The following is a 27,741-nucleotide window of genomic DNA, read 5'->3' on the forward strand; positions in this document are numbered from 1 at the left end:
AAGTGAAGGGAATTGAGATTTGAGGCTGCTACTGAGCAAGATAGGTTAGTCAATACACTAATAACTTGGCAATATCCTTCTGTTTATGTCTGCAACCTGCTTGACATCCCTTGTTCCCGGTTACCCACCTTCTCGCATATTGGATTTGAGTAGAAATAAAATGGCAGCTAGGCAACTAAAATACAATGGCATGGGTTGTATTTACTACTGTACCTGACCTAATAATTTTGTTTTAAGGTCTTAGAGGTAGGGAAGAAAAGTTTCTGCTGGTTAAAATCTGAAATAAAGGGCTGTCTCCACAGAAAACTAGGTGATCAACAATCAGTTTTGTAGATCATGGAATATTAACTCTTGATCAGTTATATTGTAGAATCAGCTGAGATGCTGTGTGCGCGTGTGCATTTCATAGGGTAAAGATGGGTGTTATCAAACATCGTGGAAAATAAGAGACAAACATGCAGATTCTACAGGATAGATAGGATAAGAAAACCTAATGGTGACAATTTAAATGGGTAGATTGCAGCTTAAAAGTTATACCCATGGATCTTGTAAGGTGCAATGATAGTCACGACTTTCTTTACTTTCCCAATTATCTCTTGATTGTCTTATTGTTGGAGTATCCAGTGATTGCAGACAGTGCCTTTTGGAGGATGGAGCTGCTGCCTGTTTGGGCTGTTCTAAGACATTAAACTTTTTCTGCCATAGGATTGTACTCTGGAGTATTATCCTCACGAAGAAATCAATTTGTCCACTATGCTAATGGAAACTAATGACAGCAGCCCAGATTAAAAAAAACAAAATGAATGATAGAAAAGGTCGCAAGACTTATAATTACAGAGTTAGTTGTGAATAATTCCTGTGAAACGAAATCACCCTCAACCAGAAATTTTAGAGGAAATGTTGATTTTAATATCCCACCTCTAAGAACAGAGATCTTAGTGTTCAGAGTTTAAAGAAGAATTTTGGAAAATTAATTAAACCTAATATTTAAGTTCAATTTTGAGAATTTCAAATAAAAAGCCTTCATAGCTTGAGCATTTGGTCATGAAAATCAAACATTTAATAAGCTTTCATTTATCAAGAGACTTGTAGTTTTTATATGTGAAATGAATTAAATGGCCAAACATATTCAGAGGCTATCTGAAACGGTTCCACATGATGCCTATTAATACCTGTCATAAGAGTGGTAGAATGATGTCAGTCCAGAGATCAGGTAAGCTTGAAGCCTGATCTTCCCAATAAGTTTCCAGTTTGAATGTATTAATTTGAATCTTGCTTGATTTCGTGGGCTGCTTGTGTGTGATTGTCTTTAATGAACGGGCCTGTACAAACTAACAGTACTTAGTGTTAACCTCTGGATTGGGCAGATTTTCAAATTTTAAATATGTGGGTCCTCATCATATTAGCAAGATTTCTGTGTAGTTTCAGTTTTTTAAAGTTTATGTATTAGTGTGATAAGTAGGGTTGCATTAACACTGCAATGAAGTTACTGTGAAAATCCCCTACATGTGCCACATTTTGGCACCTGTTCAGGTATACTGAGGCAGAATTTTAGCACGGTTGATGCACTTAACCAGCACATCTTCCAAACTAAGTGTGGAAACTGGAGCACCAGGAGGAAACCCATGTGGGCACGGAGTGGGCGGTGGGGGGGTGGGAGCGGGGGGGCGTGCAAACTCCACAGTGACCCAAGCTGGGAATTGAACCCGGCTCCCTGGCATTGTGAGGCAACAGTGCTAACCACTGTGTCACCGTGTTGCCCTAATTTACACCAGCTTAAAAATGAGCAAAAACATCAGAACAAAAGTGCTGACGAAAGAATGTACACATTTGTGGGCTTCTGTCATTGCTTCATGAGTTTGATGTTAATAAGAAAATCTAGAGAAATTTCCCCACCCAAAACTGTTTAGTTACCCTTATTTTGAGGGTCTTGTAACTCCTATTTTCACATTGTGGAAGTATTAATGTGAAATTGGAAAGAAATTACCTGAAGATTGAAATTTATGGCAGGAAGCTTGCTCAAAAGGGTTATTTTTGAAAGGGAACAGCTATGGCTGGTTATCGAACTGCATTTAACAAATCTTAAATGCTTTTGGAAAGCAGAGCCATTGTTTGCAGATTAAGTTTTCATCAGCTAGAATAAGCATTACAAGGACAATATTCCTATGTGCCCATTCATGTGCACACATATTGGCAGTTCCTGTGAAACCCTACTCCAGTTGTTCCACCACTTCTCTATCATTCTTCTGCCGTTTCAGGCTTGTACCTCTTCATGAGGGCCATAAAGCCCCTCTGTCATCAATGCCACTCTTGACATTCTCTGACAGACCCAGTGAGATACCTGTCCTGCCTGTATATGAGCAGAAGCCACAGTTGCCCTGTTTTCTAGTTGCCAATTTTCTGTCCTTTGAGGAGCATTGTCCACCTCTTTCCTGAACCACTCATGCTACCTTTCTTGGACTCTGCCAGTGGATCAATCACTATCCTTCTCATATTTCATTCCAAAATGTGTATTAAATCTGAAACAAGATCCTTGCAATTTACAGTCTTCTTTTGAATATTTATACTAGCATCCTGGTTGTGACTATAGTGTAAGATGTCTCACAACACCAAGTTAAAGTCCGACAGGTTTATTTGGTAGCACAAGCCATTAGCTTTTGGAGTGCTGCTCCTTCATCAGGTGAGTGGGTTTTCAGTTCACAAACAGGGCATATAAAGACAAACTCAGTTCACAAAATAATGGTTGGAATGCGGGTCTTTACAGGTAATCAAGTCTTTAAGGTACAGACAATGTGAGTGGAGAGAGGGTTAACCACAGGTTAAAGAGCTGAGTATTGTCTCCAGCCAGGACAGTTAGTGAGATTTTGCAAGCCCAGGCTTGCATGGGGGTTACAGATAGTGTAACGTGAATCCAAGATCCCAGTTGAGACCATTCTCATGTGTGTGGAACTTGGCTATCAGTCTCTGCTCAGCAACTCTGCCTTGTCGTGTGTTGAGAAGGCTGCCTTGGAGAATGTGTACCCAAAAATCAGAGGCCGGATGCCCATGACTGCTGAAGTGTTCCCCGACAGGAAGAGAACACTCTTGCCTGGTGATTGTTGAACGGTGTTCATTCACCTGTTGCTGTAGCGTCTGCATGGTCTCCCCAATGTACCATGTCTTGGGATATCCTTTCCTGCAGCATATCAGGTAGACAAAATTGGCTGAGTTGCAAGTGTATGTACCGTTTACCTGGTGGATGGTGTTCTCACGTGAGATGATGGCATCCGTGTTGATGATCTGGTATGTCTTGCAGAGATTGCTGTGCAGTGTTGTGTGGTGTCGTGGTCACTGTTTTGCAGAAAGCTGGATATTTTGCTGCAGACAATGGTGTTTTTGAGGTTGTGCGGTTGTTTGAAGGCAAGAAGTGAGGGTTTGGGGATGGCCTTGGCGAGATGTTAGTCTTCATCAATGACATGTTGAAGGCTCCGAGAAGGTGTTGTAGCTTCTCCGCTCTGGGGAAGTATTGGACGACAAAGGATACTCTGTCCACTGTGTTTGTCTTCTGAGGAGGCCAGTGCAGTTTTTCGCTGTGGCGCGTTGGAACTGTCGATCGATGAGTCAAACGCCATATTCTGCTCTTATGACAGCATCTTTCAGCGTCTGGAGATGTCTTGTGATCTTCCTCATCTGAGCAGATCCTATCTATACGGAGGGCTTGTGTGTAGCGGATAGCTTCTTTAATGTGTTTAGGGTGGAAACTGGAGAAGCGGAGCATTGTGAGGTTATCCGTGGGCTTGCGGTAGAGTGAAGTGCTGAGGTGACCGTCCTTGATGGAGATGCATGTGTCCAAGAATACAACCGATTCCAGAGAGTAGTCCATAATGAGTCTGATGGTGGGATGGAGTTTATTGATGTCATCATATAGTTATTTCAGTAATTGTTCGCCATGGATCCAAAGGAAGAAAATGTCTTCAGTTGTGTCTAGTGTATAGCATCGGTTGATGCACAGGTTTGAACAAATCCTCTTCACCCCACAGGACCTTCAACTGATGCTCTATGCTAGATACATCGATGACATTTTCTTCCTTTGGACTCATGGCGATCAATCACTGAAACAACTATATGATGACATCAACAAGTTCCATCCCAATATCGGTTGCATTCTTGGACACATGCATCTCCATCAAGGATGGTCACCTCAGCATTTCACCATACCGCAAGCCCACGGATAACCTCACGATGCTCCACTTCTCCAGCTTCCACCCCAAACACGTTAAAGAAGCCATCCCCTACGGACAAGCCCTCTGTATACACAGGATTTGCTCAAATGAGGAGGATTGCACAGACACCTCCAGACACTGAAAGATGCCCTCATAAGAACAGGATATGGCGCTTGACTCATTGATTGACAGTTCTGATGCGTCACAGCAAAAAATTGTACCGACCTTCTCAGAAGACAAATACAGGACACGGCAGACAGAGTGCCCTTTATCGTCCAGTACTTTCCTGGCACGGAGAAGCTAAAACATTTTCTCCGGAGTCTTCAACATGTCATTAATGAAGATGAACATTGCGCCAAGGCCATCCCCATACCCCCATTTCTTGCTTTCAAGCAATGGCACAACCTCAAAAAGACCATTGTCATCAAACTATTCAGCTTTCAGGAGAACAGTGACCACGACACCACACAACCCTGCCTCGGCAGCCTCTGCAAGATGTGCTGGATCATCGGCACAGATGCCATCATCTCACGTGAGAATACCATCCACTAGGTACCTGGTACATAACTTGCAACTTGGCCAATGTTGTCTACCTGATACGCTGCAGGGAAGGGTGCTCCAAGGCATGGTACGTTGGGGAGATCGTGCAGACGCTGCGACAACGGATGAATGAACACCGCTTGACAATCACCAGGAAGAGTGTTCTCTTCCTGTTGGGGAACACTTCAGCAGTCACGGGCATTCGGCTTCTGATCTTCAGGTAAGATTTCTCCAAGGCGGCCTTCACGACACATGACAACAGAGTCGTTGAGCAGAGACTGATAGCCAAGTTCCGCATGTATGAGGACGGCTTCAACCATGATCTTGGGTTCACGTCACACTATCTTTATCTTTAACCCCACGACTTGCCTGCGCTTGCAAAATCTCACTAACTGTCCTGGCTGGAGACAATGCACATCTCTTTAACCTGTGCTTAACCCCTCTCCACTCGCATTATCTTTATCTTTAAGACTTGATTACTTGTAAAGATGTGCATTCTAACCATTATTTTGTAAATTGGGTTTGTGTCTTTATATGCCCTGTTTGTGAACTGAAATCGCACAAGCCTGATGAAAGGGGCAGCGCTCCGAAAGCTCGTGGCTTGTGCTACCAAATAAACCTGTTGAACTTTAACCTGGTGTTGTGAAACTTCTTACTGTGCTTACCCCAGTCCAATGCCGGCATCTCCAGATCTGTGACTGTTGTGTACAGATGGTGACATTTTCTTCCTTTACTGAAGTCTCCCTTCTGGGCTGTACTTTCCTGAAGCATTATGCAATTGTGTGGTCCTTATCTCCAAAAGTTTCTTCCCCTGCCCTGAAATGTCTTCTCTTCCTTTAAACTGTTCACCCCTTTTCACTCCCACACCTCTCTAATGTACTATTGTCCATCCCCTATTCCACCATGAGATTCTCACTAAGTTCTTGCTCCTTTCCTCCCTCAGCCTCAGTGCTGATAAATCATCTTTCTCAGTGATTTCAGTCATCTTTGCTTCTTTGCCTCTCTCCTTAATTTGCTGCCTTCCTGTCTTCATTTAATCTCTCTTCACTATTATCAATGATTTCCTTGACATCTTGATCACTTCCAGCTTTTTTTTTGTATTCTTCATCAACATCTTTAACCTCCTTTCAGTCTCATCTGCATCTGCCCTTTGGAAAAAACTTACCATCAAATGATTTGCATCTACGTTTCAAACTTCTAACTACTACTGCTCTCATTCTGGCTGTTCCTCTGAGGTGACCCCTATTTTCAATCCCTGAAGTTCATGGGAGGACTTGGCAAAAACGAGTGAGCTATCCAGCACCACTCTTACCAGAGGGTGCAGGAATAGGCCGTTCAGCCCATCGGGACTATCTGCCAATCAGTATGATCACAGCTGATCATCCACTTCAGTGCCTTTTTCCCACACTACCCCCAAATCACTTTGTCATTGGTATTTTGAAATCTGTCAGTCTCTGCTTTAAGCATACTCAATACTTGATGACTGAGCTTCCACACAGCCCTCTGAGATAGAGAATTCCAAAGGTTCACAATCCTCTGAGTTTAAAAAGAAATTCTCCTCCTCCAAAAACCACTTTTGAACCTCATTGACTTTTAATATGAGAAGGCTCGTCTATTGTGTGCAAGGTTTATGTTGCAATTTTTGTGGTGAACATATCAAAAGAAATTTATTATTCAGTAATACATCTTATTTTTCCTGCCATTTTGTTTACTTTAGACTGTAGCTAACATAGGCTTGGGCTACTGTAATGTAGGTTTATATGTGGTACCTGAAAACTAAACGGCAATAAGCCTCAGGGGTTTGAATAAAGGAATCTTGACCTGTATTTGTTTTGCCTTTGATAAGTTCATATCCTTGCCTTCAAGTCCCACCATGATCTTCCCCCTCACTATCTCTAACTCCTCCAGCCCCACACCCCTCAAGTATCTACACTTCTCTGACTCTGGTACCCTAAAAATCCTCAATATTAATTGCTGCACTGGTGGCTGTGCCTTCAGTTGCACGGGCCCCAAGCTCTGGATTTCCCTGCCATTTTACCTGACTTTCCTCATTTAAGGGACTACTAAAGTTCTGCCTAGCTTTGATCATCTGACCTAGTATCTCCTTTGGTGGCTCAGTGTCATACTTTGTTTCATAATGCCCCTGTAGAGTATTTTGGAATATTTCATTGTTAAAGGCACTACATAACTATAAGTTGATGCTGGTTTTAATTTTCTGGCTCTGACTGTTCTTTTAAGTCAAAGGCTGATAAATAATTGATAATTCACACTACAGCTTCACAGTAAAACTTGAAATCTTGACCTACATAATTTGTCAGGGTGTCTGGAGGATTGGTTTACTCTACCTCCATTTTAAAATAGTGCAGCTTTGCAACCCATTGATGTGGTCCTTCGAAAACAAATTACAGCCAGGTTTATTTTAACTCCAGCTTTCATAGTGACAAGATGAAAACATCTTCTTCCATTTTCTTTGGATGGGGAAGGCTTCAGTGTTTCTCAAAGGCAGTCTTGATTATTGGGCTGTATTGTTGGGTATCCAGTCAAGTGACATCTAATTCATCTAGTCCAGTGTGGTTTCAGTTTGTAATTTCCATTTATTTACCGTTTTTTTTTTTCACGCCACTGATCAGATGCATGGGATATGTGGTTGTCCCAGATTTGGAATTAGTTGCATTTAAGACAAAAAATAATGAACTAATATTTTGATTAAATAATGAAGATAAGCAATGCAAAGATAGCCAGAAAGTATCTGATAATTCAAATTAAGTGGCTTCAAATAACTAGTGAACCATTGTGTTGTTTCTATACTTTTGTGCCCTTGTTGAAGTGATGTGCATGCCTATCTAACCCTTGCAACTTTTGTTTCCATCTTGTATCTGGCGCAATTGCCGTTAACAGTTGGTTTCTTTGCAGTGGTACTGTAACATCTAGAATAGAAGCCCTGAATATTTATTTCTGAAATATTCAGTAGGCTTGAACTGCAAGTTTGACATTTGTTTCACATCTCATTGGCACACTTCTATATAGTAATAGTGTACTGTGCCATGGAGTGTTGAAATTAAGTCTGTAGTTCCTCACCTGATAAATAGTTTGTGAAGGGGAAGTGGTATTTGAAGACTCACGTAGTTCAGAACATGAAGGCATAAAGGATCATAGGCTAATTTAGAGTGGCTAAATTCAGCTTACTACCCTACTTGAGGTAAATTACCAAAAATGCATGGCTCTTCGATTTGAGAATAATAGGTGGGGGGGAGGGGGTTCCATACCTTAAGAGCCATTTAAATGTATTATTTATGATCTACTGCATCTTTTAAATAATAATTGATATTTTGAAAGAGTATGTAGTTAGGGGGATATCAGCATAGTGTACGACTTTGTGCAGGGCTTTATATAATCTTTCTAATTTTTAACCATTGCAGACTTTGCAGTGATGTAGCGTCCATTTCATTCTACTACCTTGTTTCAGACCCTCTCTGTTGGTTTTATAAGGAGGGTCACGTCTATTCAGATCTTGCTACCTCAGCTGAATTCCAAAAATCAAAAGGGAGGAAGGTGGCAATCCTTTGCCCAATGTGGATTGCAGTCCTAAGTCTGCCTGGTCCCAGTCTGTATCTGTATTAGTAAAAATTAGAGTCCCTGGGATGTTTGTGGAAAGTTCTGCAGGTTGTCACATTCATACAAGTGATGACAGTCAAAGACTAAATTTGCACTCTTTGGTTGGAGATGAAGGTCACTGCCCTGGGGGGAGACCCTTTTTCACCCTACTAGATTCATCTGATGACTGTGTTGTCTGTGAAGTGAAATGAAATAGGATTGGGGAAGTAGTGTGAATGTGGACTATTTTAATTCGCCCTCTTATAATTCCCTTGCCTAGTTCTGCAAGGGAGTTTGTCAATGCAGAAACAGAACTCAACTAATCTTGGAAAAAGTAGCATTCAGGAACATTTCTTGACATCAATTAATCATAGATTCCGATCCCAGCGCTGGTTGGCGCTGTACCCTTTTTCAGATGGGTTTGTAAACTGTGTTTGGAGTATTAGGGTTGTAACTGTAATACTGTATTTGAGCTTCTCGTCCTCCTCTTCCACCCCCATCAGAGATTTAGGAGCTGATGTCGCTGTTGATGAGTATTGTTGCCACTTGATGTCATAGAATCTTAGTAGAAGGAAATGGATTGAGGCAAAAGGTGTACGGAGATTAGAGCTAAACAGTTTCATGCATCGTGGAATTTCTGCTTAAAATGTGAGGCTTTCTTTAGAGTATCTAAAGGATTAAGTTATTTTGGGGTAATACTCAGCTGTTGTCTTTTTTTCTCCTGTTTTGCCTCTTTTTGTAGACACTGCTCTCCTGTTCACTACTTCTTCTCTGTCTTTACGTCTCATCACTGGGCTTCTCTCAGTGTCTGTTTCCCCAACCTACATCCCAAATTCCAGCTGTACATCTACAACCAGCTGGTCAGGTACTGTGCAACCTCTGCTTCTCACTGATCAAGCATGCTCTGTTTCATCACATGCACGTGGGTGGCGTGGGGGCTGGTGGTGGGTGGCGGGGAGAGAATTGTGCAGAGAAAATTTGAGTTCCTGCATCTCTTGGTTGTGGCTTTGCATAGATCCGCCAAGCTGCTGATTGGCAATTTATTGCAGACTTTGCAGATGAACTGAAGTATATTTATTAAAGGGGCATTACCATGGAAGTGAGGTCAAAATTACATTTAAAACGTTGAGTTCTTAATGCCAACAGAACAATGTTGAGGATTGAATTGTTCAAAATTTTGAATAGGACTATTAATATTGTGACTAAACTGCAGCTCACTAATCTTGTTTGATGCACCTTTAAGTTAGGCTTGTAATTTTATATTACAAGCTTAAATTTTCAGGTGGCAATGGCCCTTTAATATACCAATGTGTCTTTGGTGAGCACTTGAGATTTTTCCATTTTCACTCTCCTACATAAGTTTTCCCAAACTAAATCAGGATGTAATTGTCACAGTATTCACCCTTCGAGAATATCTGCAAAATGCACGTTAACTACTTTAGTTTGAATGCCTGTCGCTTCAGATAATGCTGGCAGTTCTCAAAACTTTGTTCTAAAATTGTAATTTATAGAAAGAATCAAAAATACAAGCATTTTCCAGGACAGAAGCTGCACTGGATATGTTCACAGGCAGACAGCAAGATTCTAGTTATGGCAGAAATTCTGTGTTTATTCCTGATTTGTATTTGCTCTTGCTTCTTAATTATTTAATGTTTTATGTTGCTTTAGACTATATTCAATGCTGAGTTGGTTACTTTGCTGCATTTCTGCATCTTTCCTCCCCAAACCACCAAACTAAAATACTATTCTATCTCCCGTTTCTTGTTTTGGAATCAACATTTTTGAAAACTGATTATCGGTTTTTCTACTGTAAGGAATCTTCCTGTTCAGTTTTCAAGGGAAAAACAGCTGTTACTGATTACAGGATGCATCAGTTCTGGGGATAACAATTGACAAAAAACTTAACAGGACCTGCCAGTTAAATATTGTGGCTAGAAGAGCAGGTCAGAGGTTGGGAATTCTGCATTGAGTATCTCATCTCCCAATTCCTCAAAACCTGTCCGCCATCTACAAGACACGAATCAGAAATACTCCCCACTTGCTGCATGAGTGCAACTGCAAAGCTATTTCACTATCCAGGCCAAAGCTGCCTACTTGATTGATACCCAGCCCACCAACCTTGAACATTAGTTCACTTCATTCTCAGCACCCAGTTGCAGCAGTGTACACCATAAAATAAGATACACTGTAGCAATTCACTAAGGTCCTTCTGACTAATTTCAAACACAGATGGACCCATTTAGATGGGCAAGGACATGATGCATTGGAAACCTGCAAATCCCACTCCAAGGCAAACATTATTCTGACTTGGAAAATAACACCATTTCTTCATTGTTGCTGGATCAAAATCTTGGAACTGCCTCCCTAACAGCACTGTGGCCTGCAACAGTTTAAGGTAGCTCACCACCATTTCTCAAGTGTAATTAGGGATGGGCAACCAATGCTGGACTTGCCAAATTATATCCTCATCCCCATGAATGAATTTTAAATAAGAATAAGTAATAGCACAAATATACTCCTGCAGTAATAGTGCTGAAGCACACAGACTCTTCCATTACTCTGTTATGAACTTGACCTGTTTTAAATAGTTGTGTTCTTTTTGTTAGCCTCGAGCCAACTGAATGGGACATCGTCATTGGAGAGGAAACTCTCGTGGCAAAAGCGTTGGGACATTTCATGATCACCCAGCTTAATTCATAACTTCTTTATCTTGTGCATTTTGGTATTGTGAGCATTTAGTTATTATAGTCTGACCCTTCTGCTTAGTCATTCTGCTTTTTACAGTGCAATTCCTCTGGAATTCGTGAACCTAGCATAAGGCATTGTGAAATTTTAAATGTATGTGTCATGTCGTGGAAATCTAGTTTCTGTTATATTTTGCAACAGTTGTACCTTTTAAACCTCTCCGTAGGGTGAATTAATTGCCATTGGAACTTATTCTAATTGTGCTCCTGTAAACCTTTAGGCAGGCTGCAAATATTAAGCTGGTTCTCTTGGGATCAGGAACAGCAATTGGCACATTTCAAAAGCTTTTGAATTTTCTTCTCAATTCATCATGAAAATTTATTAATAGTGAAAGTACATTTTAAATAGTCTTTTGAAAATTGGATGGCTTGCAAATAATGGATTGACAAATTAAATTAAATTAGATTAATTTACTTTTGTTCAATCCTCTTTCCAGCTACATTAAATATCTTAAAATTTTAAAAATCTAAAATGCTGTCTAATTGTCATTCAGTGACATGCAAATGAAATTGAGCAGAAACCTGAGGGCATGCCATTTTAATGCAGTGTGCAACCAAATTGCATATTGTACGCAAGGTGGAAATTGTACCCTCAAATTGTTAATTTGACAATGAGCAACAAAACCTTTGCTGATGGTTCCTAATTCTGTTGTTTCTGTCCAAGAGAGTTATAATAAGTCTATCCCTGGTGTTCATTCCTTGAAATCTTACAACACCAGGTTAAAGTCCAACAGGTTTATTTGGCATCATGAGCTTTTGGAGTGCTGCTTGTTCATCATCCTGATGAGGGATCAGTGCTCCGAAAGCTCGTGATACCAAATAAACCTGTTGGACTTTAACTGATGTTGTGAAACTTCTTACTGTGCCCACCCCAGTCCAATGCTGGCATTGCCACATCATTCCTTGAGGTAAGGTTATTTTGGGGGGACACATAGAGATACTGAAACATTTCAGTGAGTGGCATTGATCTGATGATCTGGCATGGCCGCAATCTGCCCTGACCATTTTACGTACGTATAAGCAAAAATCTATGCCAGCTACTGTGTAACCTTTTCTGAAAACTGTAGATTAAACCAAGAATATAGATTGGAGAGCAATAGGAAGCAATTCATGAAATTCAAATATTTCAGATTCATCTTAGAATTCCTACAGTGCAGAAGGAGGCTGTTCAGCCCATAGAGCCTGCAATGATGACTGATCCTACCCAGGCCCTATCCCTGTAACCCCATATATTGACACTGCTAATCTCCCATGTGGCTAATCTTAATCTAACCTATTTAGTTATCTTCCATGTGGCTAATCTTAGCCATGATGTGGCGATGCTGGCGTTGGACTGGGGTAAACACAGTAAGAAGTCTCTCAACACCAGGTTAAAGTCCAACAGATTTATTTGGTAGCAAACATCACTAGCTTTCGGAGCGCTACTCCTTTGTCAGGTGAGTGGGAGTTCTGGTCACAAACGGCATATGAACACACAAACTCAATTACAGAATAATGATTGGAATGTGAGGCTTTACAGCTAATCAAGTCTTAAAGGTACAGACACTGTGAGTAGAGCGAGCATTAAGCACAGGTTGAAGAAATGTGTATTGTTTCCCCTCAGGACAGTAAGGACTTGCTTGAACTTGCAAAATGTCACTAACTGTCCTGTCTGGAGATAATACACATCTCTTTAACCTGTTCTTAATGCTCTCTCCACACATTATCTGTACCTTTAAGACTTGATTAGCAGTAAAGACTCGCATTCTAATCAGTATTCTGTAAATTGAGTTTGTGCCTTTATATGCCCCGTTTGTGAACAGAGATCCCACTCACCTGACGAAGGAGCAGCACTCCGAAAGCTAGCGGCGTTTGCTACCAAATAAACCTGTTGGACTTCAACCTGGTGTTGTGAGACTTCTCACTATGCTAATCTTAACCACGTGGAAGGTAACCCAAATAGGTTGGATCAATATCAAATTATTATAACCTGATAAAAACCACATTGGCAAACCAAGGCAATATTTAGTGATCCTAAATCATGCAGGCACCTGAAGGAAAGATTTTTGTACCCCACTACCTTCTTGATCTCCTCTCCCTGTTTAACATGTGTTTTTTAAAACCTGTATGTAAAGCCCCCTTGACCATATAAAGACCATTGCCCTAAAAAGATAGTTGATGACCAATTGTACCAAGAAACATTACCAATTGGGTCATTTGACATCCTTCTGAATCCCACTTCGAATAAGGATACTGCAAAAACTGAAGGATTCACTGTGTTTCTGCTTCCTGCCCTGTGGAATATTTCCAACAGCTTTTGTTCGTATTTCAGATTTCCAGCATACACAGTGGTTTGCTTTTATACTTTTAGCTACTTGATGTCTTCTCCCATTTCATTACAAAATTAATCTGGAAGAATGAAGCTGCAGGTTCCTTCATCAAAGCTGAGAAATTATGTAGAATCTGTGTCCCACCTACTGATCTGATAATCAGATCTCTTCCCATAATCATTCATGAAACAGAATGCTTTTGGGGAGGGAAAAGTGTGATTTGCATATAATGTGCACTTGAGATGAAGGTTGTAGTATATCGAGTTCATTTTTCATTAGCTTTTACATTGGGTTTCTTCCATATCACGACAGTTCTTATTTGAGTAATCAAGCATTGTGCAAAAAGTTTGCATGTTTTTTCCTAGACATTAAAAGCATAACAATTGAAAAATCTTCTATTAGGATCTAGTAAACCATATAAAACAGTGCTGCTTTTTGAAACTATGTTCTTACCAAGGAACCTTTGATTGCTAAACAAGAAGAATTTAGGGCTTTACTCTCACTAATTAATTGTTCTAAAAAGGGTAGCAAGCTTTTAACTTATTCCGAATTTTAACCCTGAAATAAAATTCTGAAGGAAAAATTCTGGGTGATAATGTTACCACAGATAATATAGGTTATGGTTGGTGAGTATTGGAGGTGTATCATTCCAGAAGTGAGAATCCCACGGTGTACAGTTGCCTCAAATTGTTGAATGGTATTGCATATAAAATCCAAGAGATGAATCTGGATTAACTGCAACTGAGCCCCCTCTGGACCAGCAGATTCCAACTGGTATACTGTGAAATAAGATTCAAAATTATTCTTTAAAATATAAAACAAGCACCTTCAGCTCAATGTTTGTCATCTTGACGCAGGCTCAGTGGACCGAAGGGCCTCTTCTGCACTGTAGATCTCCAAGTCCTGAGGGACACTGGGCCTTCCATGCATTGGCTGGCTGCATGGCTCAGATTTTTTTGTTTGCCAGGTGTACACTCATGGTCTTAACTAACACTAAAATCTGAACTGCACATGTGGGGCTTATTCATGGGAGGCCCATGTTCCACAGGACTTGGAGGTGCTGATCATGGAGCTGAAGATGAAGATCAGTGCGACTGAGCAAAACTAAAACCTCAAAAGGATGTTAAAACCCTGGAAGAAGCAAGGGAGACAGAGAGGTCAAAAAAAAATAGAGGATGGGGAAAACTAAAATCACAAGTTCCCAGTAAGGGAAGAAAATAGGTAAATAAACATAGGAACTAATAAAATCAAGAAAAGAACAGACTGCTCTCAGAGAAAGGGCTGCAGGGAGCAGATCTTAAGTGATGCATGTTCGGGAGAAGCCACGTTAGTTAGAGACGCCAAAAGGATCCCTGAAGATCTGAGAAGGCAATTGAAAGTTGGCAACTCTGCTGCATGTTGGGTCAAGAATACAGTTTCAGAGGAGCAATATTCAGTTTGACATGGCTGAAGAGCTGAAATTATGCTTGTAAAAGTTTATAAAGTTTATTTTTTTATTAGTCACAAGTAGGCTTATATTAAAACTGCAATGAATTACTGTGAAATTCCCCTAGTTGCCACACTCCGGTGCCTGTTTGGGTCAATGCACCTAACCAGCACGTCTTTCAGATCGAGAGGGGAAACCAGAGCACCCGGAGGAAACCCACGCAAACACAGGGAGAACGTGCAGACTCCACACAAACAGTGTGGGAATCTAACCTAGGCCCTTTGCGCTGAGGCAGCAGTGCTAACCACTGTGCCACCGTACCACATCATAGGTTGATGCTTGAGGGCATTTATTCTGTAGTGTAGTGTGTTTGACATGGATAAGTTCTTGAAGAGAAGTGAAAAGTACTCAGACAGTACAGCAGCTTCTGCTTGGCCTTTGGATTTTTGTGCCATGTTGATGCCTCTTGCTCTGTCTTAGAATGCCTGATTTGCAGGGCAAAGTTCTCATGTACTGAAATGGTACCAAGTTGAATGACCATTTCAATGCAAAGCACTGTTCGAACTCCAAGGAAACACAGTATTTAAGTGCCTGAGAGAACAACATGTACAACAATATCAATATATGATGAAATGTGTGTGGTTTCAGATAATGCGCAGGAGATACGTTACCCAGTGGCTGTGGTCATAGCAAAATTCAACAAGCCACACACCATTGCTGAAACAGTAATTTTGTTGGCATGCAGAAGTATTGTAACGGTAATGTTGGGACCTGTTGCTACCAGAGAAGTTGACAAAGTTCCTCTTTCTGATAGTACAATCCATCAGCATATTGATGAATATTGAATTGGTGCTTCCAGAGAAATTTACACATTAATGGCCAATTTGCCCTGCAGATTGATGACTCCACAAATGCTGCTGGACTCAGCCAGCTCTTAGCCAACGTCAGATGTTTGATGGGGATTCTATCAGAGAATTCCTTCTGTTGAAAAGAATTGCCTGGCCATGCAACCTGAGAGGAAACCTTTTGTATCACGACTGCGTATGAGGAGGCAAATGATCTTAACTTCACCAAATGCAACAGTATCTGCACTAACAGAGCAGTTTCCATGACCAGAAAAGTCAAAGGATTCATGATTAAGATGACAGAATAGAATCCTGACATCCAGGTCAGCCGCTCTGTCCTGTATCATGAAGCTCTTGTTGCCAAAACAATGCCTTCTGAGCAGTATTAGACCGAACAGTGAAAATCTTGGATTATGTGAAGTCATGTCCATTGAAATCAAACTTGCTTTCTATTTTGTGCAGAGATGGGAGCCAAGTACCAGGGTTTACTCATGCACACAAAAGTGCAATGGTTATCTTGGAGAAAGGTCCTTTCTTGTGTTTATGAGCACCATAATATGCCCAAAGAGTTTTTAGCTTTCCATGAATTGCCACACAAAGATTTAATATGTAATAATTCTTCGTGTGCCAAACTTGCATATCATTCTGATATATTCATCCATCTGAATGAGCTAATTGCTAAAATGCAGGGGGAGAAAACAATAACATTCTGACTGACACAAAAATTTCAAAGTTTCAAATCAAAACTGGCCCTTTGGCAGGAAAATGTGGCAAGTGGGTTGATTGAGATGTTCAAGCTGACACCAGCGAATCTTGCTGGTAAAATAATACTCAACTCTCATCTCCACACAATGCTACAAGAGAAGTTTGATTGCTACTTTTCCTCGAGTATAGAAGATTTTGACTTGGTGCATGACCCATTTATTTCACTTTTTCTTGAATGATCAAAGACATTGTCTATAAAAGAACAAAAGGAATTGCAGAGCTCAGGTTGGATCGTACACTGATGTTGCAGAGATCCTCTGAACACATTTTTGATTGGAGGTCAGGAATACCATCTGTTTCAGATCGCGCCACAGTATCATTCTTATGTTTCCTGCAAATGTCGGTGTGAGTTGGCATTCTCAATACTGGCTTGCGTTAAAAAAGAGTATGTGTGTCTGTTGGTGGGGCAAGACCTGTGAGTTGCCCTGTCACCAGTCCATCTGCAGATGAAATGACACTTCACAGAGGCAGGCCCAAATGTTCCTTTATCATTGTCGGTAAGATGCTGCTCACAGTAGAAAAACTGAAAACAATTGAAATCTTTGATGGAAAACATGATTTAAATGTTCACAATTTAAACATATTGGACTAATTGTGAATATTTAAACCATATGCAACTATTGATGAGGCTTTCATTGTAAGCTGCTTAAACTAATGAAAATTGTATTAAATGATTTTTTTGATGTTGTTTCAGGAGGTTTTAAAGATAAAAGACTTTTTCTAGAGGGCAGCTTAGTTGGAAAAATTAGGAGGTGTGCCTCAGATTTCTTTTATGGTATAAAACTGTGGCATGGCACTCGCAAGGTTGGGACCCCACTGAGTTAGAGGGTAGGAGAGATATGGGATTTGTTCGATCTTGAGTTAGCAGCGTCACATGAATCTCAATTGAATGTGATAATGGAGATGGTTTGCAGAATCCAAAGGCGGCACTTGTGAGGGACAGATGAAGGGGATGGGGGAGAACGAGGGGAATTTGTGTTCTTCTTTCTTGGAATGTGGGTATAACTGGCAAAGCTTGTAATTAAGATAATGTTTTTGAATTTCAGAACTTATTAAATTATTGTTGCTAAATGCAGGCCACGTTCATCATCTAGGAAATTTGTCCTAGTTTTGAAGTAATGTAGGGGCAGGAATAGGTCATTTGGTCTGTCGAGTCTGCTTGGGTATTTAAACAGACCATGTCTGATCGTCTACCTCTGGACCAGTTCTCCCTGTTATCCCCATGTCATTAGAATCCAGAAATCTATTGATTCCTGTCTTGAGCATGTTAAGTGACTGAGCTTCCACAGCCCCCTGGTGTAGAGAATTCCAAAGATTCACCACACTGAGTAAAGAAATCCCTTCTCATCCCTGTCTTAAATGACCTGACCCTTATTCTGAGACTGTCCCCTGGTTCTAGCTTCATCAACCAGGGGACACATTCTATTTACATCTACTGTGTCACACTGTGAAAGAATTTTGTCAGATCGTTCAGTGAGTCTGTGTTCCATGTGCTGATAAAGTGCACTAAAATGATGGCCAGCGTCAGCATTTAGCACTAATTAATTCAGTGTTATGGGTACGAGGCAAGTTAAATTTGAGTGCTCTGTTTAACAGTTTGAAGGAATCAATGAAGTACTCCAGTCCTGCTGGACATTTATTTTTAAGTTGCTCCAAATGTGAGTATTCTTTAACTTTATCAGGCAGTATTGTTTAATGGTTATAATAATCCCATTTGCACATTTACAGCTTTTTGAGATATGCCAAGACGATCTATGTTATGAATGAATTACCCATTGCTTGCTTGCCAGTGCATTCCCAGTACAACTGCAACCCAAGGTTCTTCCTGCAGTGCCTCAAATCTTTACATTACAACTCAGAATTACTCATCTATCACAGCCTCCGCTACTACTTCCAGATCTTGGAACACGTCCCTCCTGCATCTTTCCTCCCTTGCACATGCACACAAACACTACGCTCACCTTGCACATGATGACATTTATTGTCTAGTTCTTTAACATGTCAAGTGGTGATTTTATATGCGATTCATGGAATTCCTTGGATCATGAGGCTATGTGAAGTCAGCCATTGAACGGAATCCATCACAATTGCCGAACCTTTGGCTCTATGCATGAGATCTATTTGAACCATTAACGAGTGTGAGGGCATGACTTTTGTGTGAAAGAGGTTACCAGTTTCCAGCTCTCTTTAAAGAAATATTTTCCAGGTCTTTGATTTTGTGAAGCACAGTCATTTTTTTGATCCATGAGGTTTGTATGAAACACTGCAGGATGTTGTGCTGAAATACCTAGTTCAGGAAAATCTCATTATAGAAGTACATTGAAGAAGTTTGGAATGGAGAGGTTGTTTTAAGGAGAGGTGTCCTTGAGTAACCAGTGTGTGAAAACTGTGCTCACCTTCAGAATATATTTTTTATTTTCTCCAAATTGATATTTTTCTAATCTGCTTTGTAAATAAAACTCAATGAAGATCCTGATAATTTGGGTCAGGGAGAGAGACTGCAATTCTGTCACAAATTATTATTATTATTAACCCCCACCCCCCACGGTTAAGTGAGCACAATTTTGCCTATTTTTCGAAGAATTATACTGTCAATAGGAGTATACTGTCAAATACAAGAAGGCACTAATATCATCTGCCTTGGCATGGCAAACCGCTTAGTAAGTTTTGAGTAGTATGCTAAGAGAGTCCTATTTGCTTGATTCCTTGGAGCTCAGGAGGACTGTTACAATCCCCAAGCTTGGCCAAGTTGCTCAATAGCAATTGAGCGGGGAGGGTTTAAAAAAAATTGCAGAGTGAAGCTGCCAGTTTTTACAAGTATCACTGCGTCACCAAACTTGCAGAGAAAATCCTGTCAAAGTCATTGATTAACTGTACTTGGCCTATTTACATGCAGTGCTGGTAGCAATGCTGCAATATTGTAGGACACATGAATTGCACAAGAAGGAGACTCTTGCCTGAATTTTATACGTGAGTGAGGAGCTAAAATGTATGAATTACACATTGAGAAACAAGGTTAATGTCTGTACAAATAAATGTTGGCAGACTGCTGACTCTATCTCCCTCACTGCTTGCATGTCCATCAGGTTTCTTACTAAGCGAGAGCAGAAACTAATGCATCGGCGACGATATGCAGAGGAGCTGCTCGAGTGGAAAAGACGGCTCGATGCTGAGGAAGCTGAGATACGACGAATGGAAAAGCAGGCCCTGGCTGCTTGGGACAAGGAGCTCAAACAAAAAGTAGCAAAGGAAGAGGCTAGTGAAGGAAGCCCAGGATCTAAAGGTAAATTTTGGATTCTGTTTCTGATTCCATTTCTTTTCTTATTTTTCCAACACTTGTCTCTCCCTTTGAGTCACTAAGATATGGGCTGTGGTGTGGACTGTTTCCAAGTTGCTATTTCTTTGGTGTTGTTGGGCTCTTTGACTGTGATAACATGTTTCAGGCTGATGTACAATCTTATCTTGTCAGTCTGGATTGCTGGATAGGAAGCAAGGGTGTAAACCCGACCCTTTTTTGGTCTCTAATTCAGGAAATCTGATTTATCTAGCCTCAGCTGTGATCTGGTAATCCAGCCAGATATTGATTGCAACTCAGACCTCCCTACACTATGTCCCAGCAGCACATTATAGTGCAGTTTCCCACAATCTCTTAAGGGAGGCTGTAGTTTCAGATTTTGCTTCCTTTTGCTCTCTTGTTGGAGTTGAGCAGCAGCAGATGTTAGAACATAGAACACTACAGCACAAACAGGCCCTTCGGCCCACGAGTTGCGCCGATCACATCAACACCTACCAATCTATAGACCTATCTATAACCCCCAATCCCATTAAACCCCATATACTCATCCAGAAGTCTTTTAAAAGACCCCAGCAAGTTCGCCTCCACCACCACTGACGGCAGCTGATTCCATTCACTCACCACCCTCTGAGTGAAAAACTTACCCCTAACATCACTTCTGTACTTTCCTCCCCGCACCTTAAATCTGTGTCCTCTCGTAGCGACCATTTCAACCCGGGGAAATAGCCTCTGAGAATCCACCCTATCTATTCCTCTCAACATTTTATAAACTTCTATCAGGTCGCCTCTCAACCTTCGTCTCTCCAGGGAGAAGAGTCCCAGCTCCCTCAACCTAACTTCATAAGGCATGCCTCCCAGTCCAGGCAACATCCTTGTAAATCTCCTCTGTACCCTTTCAATAGCTTCTACGTCTTTCCTGTTGTAATGTTGTAATCAATGTGGATGTTGTTTTTATAAACCTCACATGGCAAATGTTAACACTAGAGGAAAAATCACTTGTGTAATATTGGTAACTCATTTCATTGTTCCCACAATCAGTGACAGCATTAGACTATGACACCAATATTGCATACTCGTGTTGCACAGATGGAATGTTTTGACCAATAACGAAGTTGTCTAATGCGATCTGAATTAACATAAGGTGATTTTAGTGAGTGTGCACATTCAGCTTGTTCTGGGCAACAGTTCCTAACCTCATCTTATCTTATGTTAGTACTATATGCCTCTGAAATGTAGAATACTTTGAAAGGAGGATAGAGCTGAAAAGCCATCATACTGAATGGTGCATCCTCTGCAATACAAGTGTTTTAACTAGTGTTTTTCTCTCTAGACACAGCCAGCGACGAAGAATGCCCTGCACCATCTTGCTCCCAGCCCCACAGTGACAGTTCTATTCCAGAAGAGATTGGAAGTCCACCTGCGCAGACGGTGGAGTCAGCATCAGTAGTCCTTCGGATGTCTAGCAGTCCTGACCATAGTGTTTTCACAGATGATGGTTATTCCCAGGAGTTTGAATCTGTGGCAACACTCAGCAAACAGGTTAAAAGATATTTCATGTGTTTTTTTTCATAAGATGTTTCCCAAATGGTCTAGTGAGTAAAGACACTGCTCAATGTTGCACAGGGCCATTTGGAATAGAAAACCCTTGGCTTCACCCACAGTCTTTCCCAAGTTAGTGGATCATAGTAGCTGAGGTTTGGCAATTAATCTGTTACCTCTGGGCTAGAAAAGAGTTGAAAAGGCGAGAGGAATTCAACCTTCATTTATGCTGTTTATTGCTATCTTGATATTTCTGCTCATTTGTGTGCATTTATCCTAAGGTCTACTCTCTGAGATCATGACCATGTAGATTAGATATCAGGGACAAGTTCTCTGCGCCTTGGCAAAACTGGGTGCCTTCAGGAAGGAAATTTAAAAGGTTGTTTCTTGCCAGCTCTTGATGAGACACAGGGATCCTGAAGGAGTTGGAAGAGAAAGTGCAGGGAATCTCTTACGTATGGGTGTGTACCAGACGACTGTGAATGGCCAGTATTGAAGTCACTTTAAAAAGAAAGCAAAAGTTCTGATTTGGCTAATTATTAGGCCAGAAACATCTGCATTTTGGAAAATCATAAAATTTTCAAATAGCAATTAAATTGTTGCATATCTGGTAAGAATGCATATTGCCACCCTTGTAACATCACCCGTCTCTGCCCCACTTCTTTTGCTGTTGAAACCCTCATTCGGGCTTTTGTTACCTCCAGACCTGACTTAACACGCTTTTTGTTATATTCTAAAAAGCTAGTTTATGGAACCAATTTTTGACAGAATTATGCACTATAGACATCTGCCTCCAACAATCACAGATATAGTTTGTGTCTATTTATAATAGTGACTAGTTAATGTCCACTACTATTCATAGAATCATAGAATCCCTGCAGTGCAGAAGGGGGTTATTATTTGGCCCATCGAGTCTGCACCAACAATAATCCCACCCAGACCCTATTCCCATAACCCCACGTATTTACCTTGCTAATCCCTTTAACCAAGGTATCCTATTAGCCTACGTATGTTGTTAAACAAATTAACTTTCAATGGTTGGCTTTCCACATTTGATTCTTTGTAAACTTGAGGTCATCCAAAATTCTTGTGCCTGTGCAGTAACTTGCAACAAGTGATGTTCACCCATTATCTTTGTGCTTCCTGACCTACTATAACACTCCACAGATGCTGCCTGATCTGCTGAGTGTTTCCAGTATTTTTTGTCTTTTATTTAAGATTACCAGCATCTGCAGTATTTTCCTTTGGATTCTACCTGCCACTTTTTAACCCATTCCTTCATTTTGTCTATCTTTCCAGCTTCTTTTGGTCTTCTCTAGATACCTCCTATTTTTGTATGATCTGCACATTTTGACATTTCACTCTCCAGGTTGACATCCAAATCATTGACAGACCATGAATAAAAGTGGCCCCAGAACAGAATCCTCTCGGATGTCACTGCCCACCTCAATTACTCTAGAAAACTGCCCTTAACTCACTCCTACACTCTTTTTCCTCCTTTGAATCAATCTATCAATCAGTCTTGAACATAAGAACATAACGTAAGAAATAGGAGCAGGAGTAGGCCATCTAGCCCTTCGAGCCTGCCCCGCCATTCAATAAGATCATGGCTGATCTGTCGTGGCTCAGTTCCACTTGCCCGCCCTCTCCCCATAACCCTTAATCCCCTCTCTTACCAAAAACCCATCAACCCGCTTCCTAAAAATATTTAGCGAGGCAGCCTCCACCACTTCAACGGGCAGAGAATTCCAGAGATTCACCACCCTTTGAGTGAAGAAGTTCCTCCTCAACTCCGTTCTAAACCGCCTCCCCTTTATCTTGAGGCTGTGCCCCCTAGTCCTACTGTCTTTTTTGAGCGGGAAGAGTCTCTCCACCTCTATCCTATCCATCCCATTCATCATCTTATACGTCTCAATGAGATCTCCCCTCATTCTTCTAAACTCTAACGAGTACAAGCCTAGTTTATTCAGCCTCTCCTCATAGCTCAACCCCCTCAACTCCGGTATCAGCCTAGTAAACCTCCTCTGCACTCCCTCCAAGGCCAAAATATCCTTGCGCAGGTGCGGCGCCCAAAACTGCATCCAGTACTCCAGCTGCGGCCTCACCAATGCCCTATACAGCTGCAGCAAGACCTCCCTACTTTTATATTCAATCCCCCTCGCTATGAAGGCCAGCATCCCATTCGCCTTCCTGACCACCTGCTGCACCTGCAAGCTGGGTTTGACATTTTCATTTGACACCCTCACTCCAACTACCACTGCCATAGCATTTAGCATTTATGTGAAGAACTGTCTCCTAATTTTCCTCCTGAATAGCCAGCTCTAATTGTGAAACTATGCCTCTTGTTATGGATTCTCCCAGAAGAGGAAATAATTTCTCTGCATCCACTCTGTGTTATCGCTTTGTTTTATTTCAAATACATTGGTTAGAATACCCATGAGTCTCCTAAACTTAAAGGACTGTAAACCTGGTGTGTGCAACCTGTTCACATATTTTAATCCTTTAAGCATTGTATCATTCTGGTCAATCTGATTTGTAACCACTTCAAATCCAATCTCAGGAGGTATAGAATTTAAAAGTCAAAAGATAATGATGAGATTACTTAAACCTAGAGACCTCAGTTAGATTGATGGTTTGCAGTCTTGGGCTGTACATTTTAGAAACACCTGGGGAGATGGTAACTTAGTTGTAATGTCATTGGACTATTGATCCAAGAGCCCAGGGTAATTCTGTGCGGTCATGGGTTCAAATCATCTTGTGGAATTAAGATTTAATTAATAAAAATCAAAATCTGGAATTGAAAATTGGTCTGTGATGGTGACCATGAAACCATGGTGATTATCATGAAACTATTATGAAACTATCACTGATTGATGTAAGAACCCATTTGGTTCACCAATATCCTTAGTGGAAGGAAATCTGCTATCCTTACCTGGTTTGCTCTACATATGACTGGGTGAGGAATTCACTGTCAGAATTCGTGATTGTGACAATCAGAATGAGATTGGATCAAGGGATAAAGGAAGTGGGAATGTGGTATTATGGGAACAGTGAGTAAATTAAAGGAAAGACAGACTTAAGTTTATATTGTACTTTTTGCGTCTTGAGGATATCACAAAGCATTTTACAGCCAGTAAAGAACTGTATAATTTGTGATGAGGACTTGATGCAGGGTAAATGCTGATGGAATCTCAGAATTGTTACAACTCATTGTCCCTTTATGCCATTTTCCCATAAGTCTGCACACTCTTCCTTTTATGATAACCCTTCCCCCACCACACTGTCAGGCAGTGCATTCTATACTGTAATAACTCATTGTGTGAAACTATATAGTGTTTTATTGTGTCTCCTGTTAGGAACAAGAGGAAGCCATTTAATTCCTCAAGGTGTTCTGTCATTCATTGTGATCATGGCTAATCACAAACGTATACCTTTCTTTTCCCCATATCTCTTGATATTTTTAGTGAGCAAAGAACTATCAATCTTGGGTTTGAACTGAACATTTCATCTGGTACTAACCGCTGGTTGGGAAAGTGTTTCAAACTTCTACCACCCTTTGTGTTTAGAGGTGTTTCCTACTTCTAAAAAGGTCTGGTTCTAAATTTTAGATGACATCCCCTGGCCAATCTCTACCTGCCCAATATATTCCTTGACGCTCACTGTGGGCTAAATGGCCTATTTTAATATTATGACTTTTTTTTAAGTGTATTTAGAAAGGCACTGGAGGGGGCACAGAGGAGATTCACCAGGTTGATTCTGGAGTTGAGAGGGTTGGCTGATGAGGAGAGACTGAGTAGACTGGGGCTATATTCATTGGAGTTCAGAAGAATAAAGCGGGGGGGATCTTATAGAAACATATAATTATGAAGGGAATAGATATGATAATTTCACTGATGGGTGAAATTAGAACTAGGGGGCATAGCCTCAGAGTAAGGGGAAGCAGATTTAGAACTAAGTTGAGGAGGAACTTCACCCAAAGGGTTATTAATCTGTGGAATTCCCTGACCAGTGAAGCAGTTGAAGCTACCTCACTGTTTTTAAGGCAAAGATAGATATATTTTTGAACAATAAAGGAATTGAAGGTTAGAGTGAGCAGGCGGGTAAGTGGAGCTGAGCCCACGAAAAGATCACCATGATCTTATTGAATGGTGGAGCAGGTTCGAGGGCCAAATGGCTTATTCCTGCTCCTACTACTTATATTCTTATTTCAATCCCTCAATTCTATACAAACTACTTCTCACTAGAGGCAGACAAGTGACTGTTATTTCTAATTCTCTACCTCTGTTAAAGACTGCATCGCAGACCAGAAAGCTAGCTTTGTAACTTGATTTGATTTATTATTGTCACATGTATTGGGATATATTGTTTCTTGCACATTATACAGACAAAACATACTGTTCATAGCGTACATAAGGAAGGAGAAAATGCAGAATATAGTGTTATGGTTACAGACAGGAAGAAAAACATCAGCTTAATATATGGTAGGTCTATTCAAAGTCCTGATGGCAGCAGAGAAAAGGCTGTTTTTGAGTTGGTTGATGCGTGTTCTCGGACTTTTGTATCTTTTTCCTGATGGAAGAAGGTGGAAGAGTATATCCGGCGTACGTAGGCTCCTTGATTTTGCTGGCTGTGTTTCCGAAGCAGTGAAAGAAAGTAAACTCGTATTTCTGGGAAATCTTTCATTTCTTCAGGACATTCAATTCATTAATTTTAAACTGCATACATAAACCATGGCTACTTGCTTACAACCACCCCCTTAATCTTGTCATGAGGAAGCTTATGGTGGAGTATGAGCAGTGGTTGTTGGACTGAAGGCCTGTTATGTTGTGCTATGTAGTCTCGCTCTTAACACCTCTATTCCCATCATGTCAGTCACAGGTATATTCATCTCTGATCACTTTTCTAGTACCCCTTTTTATTCACTCCCTTTCCCTTTCCAATCTCATGTCCTTCTGTGCCCTTCCAAGTGACTTTCAAGAACAAGTAATCATGTCAAATTCAACCTCATAGAATCCCTACAGAAGGAGGACATTCAGCCCATCGAGTCTGTGCCACCCACAATCCCACCAAGGCCCTAGTCCCGTAATCCCACACATTACCCTGCTAATCCTGCCAACACTAGGGTCAATTTGGCATGACCAATCAACCTAACCTGCGCATTGTTGGAGTGTGATCCATCTGCCTTGCTAGACTAGTGCCTCATCTCCACTCTCCCTATCCTCTCCAGATTCCTTGGAATGTGGTACTGCCTCTAAATTGCCCATCTTTCCCACAGCTCCATGATTGAACATCTCACTGAAGATTTCATCCCTTCCACAGTATCGATAGGCATTAAGGTCATAAATTACATTCTGTGTGTGTGTTACTATGATTAACTAGCACTCCTCTTCCTACTTGACCTGTATACAGCCTTTGACTCAGTAGCAGCTCACCAGTGCCTCATCAAATGCAATTAGGGATGGACAACAAATGCTGGCCATGCCAGCAATGCTTATGTCCCATGAATGAATAAATAAAAGATAAGTTGATCACGCCATTTTCTTCCGATGGCTGTGCCTCAAAATTTGATTTGACAATCACTTGTGAAACACCTTTGGATATTCTACTGAATTAACAGTGCTGTAAACGCAAGTTGTTGTTAGATCTCATAAGCAGCAGTGAGATAAATGATTGGTTAATCTATTTTTGGGTGGTATTAGAAACATAGAACAGTACAGCACAGTACAGGCCCTTTGGCCCTCAATGTTGTGCCAAGCTCTGTCCAATCCCAAAACCAAGCTATCCTACTCTGTATCATTCTAGTGTGCTCCATGTGCCTATCCAATAAGTGCTTGAAAATTCCTGAAGTGTCCGACTCCACTATCACAGCAGGCAGTGTATTCCGCACCCCAACCACTCTGAGTGAAGAATCTACCTTGGACATTTCTCCTATATCTCCCACCATGAACCTTTATAGGTATGCCCCCTAGTAATAGCTACATCCACCTGAGGAAATAATCTCTGCATGTTCACTCTCTCTATCCCCCTCATCATTTTATAAACCTCTATTAAGTTGCCTCTCATCCTCCTCCGCTCTAAAGAGAAAAGCCCCAGTTTCCTTAACCTTTCCTCCTCAGACCTACCCTCCAAACCAGGCAGCATCCTGGTAAATCTCCTGTGCACTCTCTTCAATGCTTCCACATCCTCCTTATAGTGAGGTGACCAGAACTGAACACTATATTCCAAATGTGGTCTCATCAACATCCGGTATAGTTGCAGCATAACCCCATGGCTCTTAAACTCAAACTCCCTGTTAATAAATGCTAACACGCTATAAGCCTTCATCACGGCTCTATCGGCTTGAGTGGCAACCTTCAGAGAACTGTGGATATGAACCCCAAGATTTCTGTGTTCCTCCACATTCCTCAGAACCTCGCCTATAATCTGCATTCAAGTTTGTCCTACCAAAATGAATCACCTCGCACTTATTAGGGTTAAACTCC

The 27,741-nt window shown here is 41.0% G+C and overlaps 1 protein-coding gene across 6 annotated transcripts in view; it reads left to right on the forward strand.

Annotated features, from left to right (window-relative positions):
- The window catches only part of cep350 (centrosomal protein 350), a 243,456-nt gene that overhangs the window by 183,114 nt on the left and 32,601 nt on the right, over positions 1-27,741 (forward strand). For 5 of the 6 annotated variants that reach the window (XM_080195995.1, XM_080196000.1, XM_080195998.1 and 2 more), the window contains exons 28-30: positions 9,079-9,201; positions 19,512-19,708; positions 21,051-21,259. In XM_080195995.1, the coding sequence (XP_080052121.1) occupies positions 9,079-9,201; positions 19,512-19,708; positions 21,051-21,259 (529 nt within the window). The remainder of the gene's footprint in view (positions 1-9,078; positions 9,202-19,511; positions 19,709-21,050; positions 21,260-27,741) is intronic. The other variant, XM_080195999.1, reaches the window with a different exon arrangement.

This window comes from Carcharhinus amblyrhynchos, chromosome 9, assembly GCF_965287045.1.
Source record: "Carcharhinus amblyrhynchos chromosome 9, sCarAmb.v2.hapA, whole genome shotgun sequence".
In the NCBI taxonomy this organism is placed as follows: domain Eukaryota; kingdom Metazoa; phylum Chordata; class Chondrichthyes; order Carcharhiniformes; family Carcharhinidae; genus Carcharhinus; species Carcharhinus amblyrhynchos.